This window comes from Elephantulus edwardii, unplaced genomic scaffold (genome assembly GCF_000299155.1).
Source record: "Elephantulus edwardii isolate Elephantulus edwardi_28Jun2011 unplaced genomic scaffold, EleEdw1.0 scaffold00348, whole genome shotgun sequence".
Lineage (NCBI taxonomy): Eukaryota > Metazoa > Chordata > Mammalia > Macroscelidea > Macroscelididae > Elephantulus > Elephantulus edwardii.
This window is the reverse complement of record NW_006400098.1, coordinates 871,807-876,364: the sequence shown is the minus strand read 5'-3', so window position 1 is coordinate 876,364 and position 4,558 is coordinate 871,807. Positions and strand designations below refer to the sequence as shown.

At 57.3% G+C, this 4,558-nt stretch overlaps 1 protein-coding gene across 1 annotated transcript in view; it reads right to left on the bottom strand.

Annotated features, from left to right (window-relative positions):
• Positions 1-3,507: 3,507 nt before the first annotated feature.
• The window catches only part of ZNF579 (zinc finger protein 579), a 1,664-nt gene continuing 613 nt past the window's right edge, over positions 3,508-4,558 (bottom strand). The window contains exon 2 of the mRNA XM_006901859.1: positions 3,508-4,558. Coding sequence (XP_006901921.1) covers positions 3,508-4,558 — 1,051 coding nt within the window.

Sequence of the window (4,558 nt, the reverse complement as noted above, 5' to 3'; positions counted from 1 at the left end):
GGCGACCGCTCAGCTTCAAGCGCACGCCACAGGATGTTTCCAACTTTTTGAGAAAGTGGCAGACCACCTTCCAAAGGGGTTGTACCATTTTACAGTCTCACCTGGAATGAATAAGAGTTCCAGTCTCTCCACAACCTTGCTGGCATTTCTTGTTTTCTGACCTTCCTGATTTTAAACCACAACTACCCCCTTCAAACAACTGCTTCTTCTCAATGTTCCCCATAGTTTATTAAGAGCCACACAGTTGAATGTCTTTCCCAGGTACACATTCTTCTTGTATTCTCTGCTCTCAGCCAAGCTCCATCTGGCATGAGCCATTATGCCTCTCTTTTATATCTTCTTCTGAACTTAGATTGAGTTTCTAGTCATTTGCTGTTGTTGTAATGCTTTGATTGCTTTTTCATGATCTTCAGCAAAATTTTAGTTGCCCGTGATATTAATAAGGAGCTCTGGTGGGCTTATGGTAAGGAGATGCATTGCCCGTGATTGGAATCCATCAGCTGATCCATGGGGGTAGGGATGGGCAGTCCTCCTCCCCACAATTAACTGCCTCTGAAAACCCACTGGGCGGTCAGCTTGGATTCTGACTCAATGGTATATCACAACGACCTAACTAAGATATTAAATGTATTGTTCCTTATTTCTCAGATCATCTTTCTTTGGAATGGGCACAAATACGGTTGGTGTTTCTTGACATAGACGATGGAGCATCTCCAGCATTGCGTCCAGGTTATAACCTCTCGACCCATGTTCTGTTAATACCTGGCGTCTCTCACCAATAGCTTCAGTGAAGTTGGGACTTCTTCCTTCAAAGCTGGTGTGATTGCCGATGTTATTCAGACAGGGTAAGAGAGAGCCATCAAGGGTTGTAGAGCCGAGGCAGGATGTTGATTGTAGAAATTAAAAGGGGAATTTAAAGATTTGCCTGGAGACCCCCTTCCCCCTCCACTCTGAGATTCTAAATCCAAATGTAAAATAAACTACCACAGACTTGTGAAAAATGACCCTCCTCACCACAATCAACACCAGTGGTACCAGCAGTCAGAAGGTCAGGAGACATATAGCACTGGGAAAGTCTGCAGTCAGGGGCCTCTCCAAACCACTGAGGAGCAATGATGTCAGTTAAAAGACTAAGGTGTGCCTGATTTAGGCCATGTATTTTATTTTCTTTTATTATTTTATTTTATTCCCCTTGTCATATACCATTGAATCAGATCCAACTAGTACAGGAGGTGATGTCTCCTCCTCCTCCAGCAGAGCATCCGGTGGATTTGAACTGTGCGCCTTTGGGATTGCAGCGCAGCTTCTTGCCACGAGGCCACCAGACCTCCCCTTGGCCGTGGTCTTTTCAATCACTTGCTACGCACCTGAGAACTGAGCAGTGAATAAGAAGGACAGAAAGACTGATGCCTTTGAGTTGTGGTGTTAGAGAAGAGTGCTGAACATTCCATGGACAACAAACAAACAGCTAAGTCTTGGAGAAAGGGCAGCCGGAGTGCTCGTCAGAGGTGAAGAACACAAAGTTTTGTCTCCCGTCCATCCATTGGGCTTGTCTCTTTGAGAGGCTGTTCCTTGGAGAGGGACATCACGCTCAGGAAGGTGGAGGGTCGGTGAAAGAGAGGGAGACCCTCAACCAGGTGGACGGACACAGTGACTGCAGCAATGGGGTCTAGAGTGTTGGGGACCCTGAGGATGACCCAGGACAGGATGGGGTTCGGGTCAGTGGTTCACAGGGTCGCTGTGGGTCGGGCTCGACTCACGGGCACTTAAGAACAGCTACTTGACCACCAGTCTTTGCTGCTTCCCTAACACGCCGGCCTGTTTCCCTTCAGGGCCTTCTGCTGCTCCCTGGGCCTCGTTGCAGACACCCGAGGGGTCTTTGCATCCCCACTCCGGACAGCTCCACAGTCAGGGCACCCTGGTCTCGTGCAGTTTACCCTCCTTGGCAGCCCGATCGGTGCCCAATGTCCTACCTCAGGTCAGCTCATCACCCAGGGTGGTGCTGCCCCATGGAATGGTCTGCGACGATGGCATGTTCTAGCTTTCGCAACATCTATCACTTGAAGTCGTGAGACCGAACAAGTGGATTTCCAGTTTTCTTTCATTTTGATCATTTTGCTTTGAATGCATTTCTTTTCATCTCAGTCACAGTGGTCAGCCGCTGTCGTTGTTGTTCAGTGCCGTCTGGCTGTGGCTGGGCAGTGACTGCCATCTGGGCCAGCACCACGCTGGGCTCCGTCTCCACGAGGCCTGGCACCATGCCTGGTGCACAGCGAGGGTCTATCCAGTGTTCGTGGCACGTCATCTCTGTCCCTTTCTCCAGCATTGTGTGACGTGTAGGCCACGTTGCTGTTGTGATGTCCCTGTCTCCTCAGCCTTCCCAGCTGGGACACAGGACACCATTGAGCTGTTCCCTAAGGGATTCTGACGAAAGGTGGTGATGACATCAGGTGCAAGCCCAAGAGGAGAGCTCAGAGAGGAACTGGCCGGGTCTGGAACGGGCCCCAAGTATGATGGCAAACATGGTAGGTGGACTGGCATCTTAGTACAACTCACCCGGTACCCTGGGGGGAGCCGGCTGGTACCCCAAAGGCCGTGGCTCTCTGGGTGTTTGGAACTCACTGGAGGCTCTTATCTGGTGCCGCTTACAGCCTCAGAAACCCAATGGAGGGCCAGCTGGAAGTTAGTTCCAACTGGCCACCAGTGAGCGAGAGCAGAGTATCTACCACAAATAGAACGTTTTAACTCGATGTGATGAATTATGCACTGGGAAATGGTTGGTTGGTTCTTGGTCAGTCTTTCTCTCAATGCGGTAAGGGTTTGATTCATTGCTCTGTTAGATTTTAAGGGGGGAAGGGGGAGTGCTTTAAATGAGAGCATGCAAGGAGTCCACAGGGCTGCCCGGAGACCCTCTGAAGACCACCCGGGCCATCTTCCCTCTTCCAACACTCCTGTTCCCAGATCCGGAATGTCCTGCTAGGGCGCAGACACCAAGTTCCCTCACGAGGATCCCTGCTCCCTTTCTCCTCAAACTCAGAGCTCACTGGACCGCCCCCAGCCATGTGCTCGCCACAGACGGCCTCACTCGGCTCCGGTTCCACCAGCTCACATTTATTCAGACGGACAAAGGGACGGGACGAACCTTGGCTCACTGGGGATCTCCAGGGTCTGGCAGTTCCCGAGGGTGGTAGTGTCCAGTGTGTGAGTGTGTATACAAAGGGGGGTGGGCAGGCGGGTTGTCCCCACCGGCCTCAGCCCTGCTCACAACCGTCCTCGGCCTCGTTCCTCCAACTCGTCCTGCCGCGAGACACGTGTTGAAGGGGGAAGGTTTCTAACCAGCAGGAGGGTCTGGGGGTGGGGCTGGGGAGGGCCCAGATGTCCAGGGGACCCCATCCTTAGTGTCAAGGGCAGGGAGGGGAGGGGAGTCAGACGGACGAGGGGCCTCGCCTTCAATTTCTCTCCTCTGTATTGCAAAACTAGGAGGCTCAAAGCAGGACAGGGTGAGGGTCAGGAGGCCAGGCCCCCCAGGCCGCGAAGGTGGGCCTTGCTGTCGGACTCCTCTTCCTCCATCTCGAAGGCTGAGTGGTCCTGGCTGTCGAAGCAGGAGGCGCTGAGGAAGACAGGGGGTGCGCGTGGGGACTGGGGCGGGGCTCCTGGGGAGGGGGGCTCCTCCTTTATGGGTGCAGAGGGCAGTGGCAGGCCGGGGTCCTGCTCAGCCGGCGGCTGCTGGGGAAGCGGGGCGGGTGAGGGCGGCGGCGCCTGGGCCTGGAGGGCCTGCAGGGCGGCCGCGCGCTCCAGCTCGGCGCGGTGGCAGCGCTGGTGGCGCAGGAGGCTGTAGGCGCGTGAGAAGCGGCGAGGGCAGCGAGGACAGGGGTGCGGCGCGGGGCCCCCCGCGTGCACCTGCGCGTGCCGGGCCAGGTCGGCCAGGCGCTTGAATTCGCGCTGGCAGCGCACGCACTGGAAGGGCCGTGCGCCCGAGTGGGTGACCCCGTGCTGGCGCAGGTGCGCGCGGCGCCGGAAGCCCTTGCCGCACTCGGGGCACCAGAAGCGGGGCTCCCCCGCGGGGGGCCGAGCGGGCGCCGCGTCCCCTCCGTTCTGGCCGCCCTCGCCGCCCTCCGAGGCCGCCTCTGCCCCTGTGCCCCCCTCGGGCCCCTTCCCCGAGGTCCGCGCCCCTGAGCCTTTGTCGTCCTTCTTGCCGGGCAGTGGTGCCAACAAGCTGAGCGCGCCGTGCACGCGGCGGTGCTGGCGGAGGTAGGAGGCGAGGCGGAAGGCCAGGCCGCAGTCCGGGCACACGAAGGGCCGGTCGGTGGAGTGGACAAGCCGGTGGCGCGACAGCGACCAGGGCCTGGCGAAGGCCTTGAGGCAGATGGAACACTGGTGGCGCTTGGGCCGCGGGGGCGGGCCGCCCTCGGCCTCCGGGTCACCCTCGGGCCGCAGACACGGGTGCGCCTTGAGCTCGCCCTTGGTGGCGAAGGCCTCGCGGCAGCGCAGACACAACAGCGTCCAGTCGGCCTGGAGCAGCACCTGCTTCTCCTCCTGCCGCCCGGCCGCCAGCGCC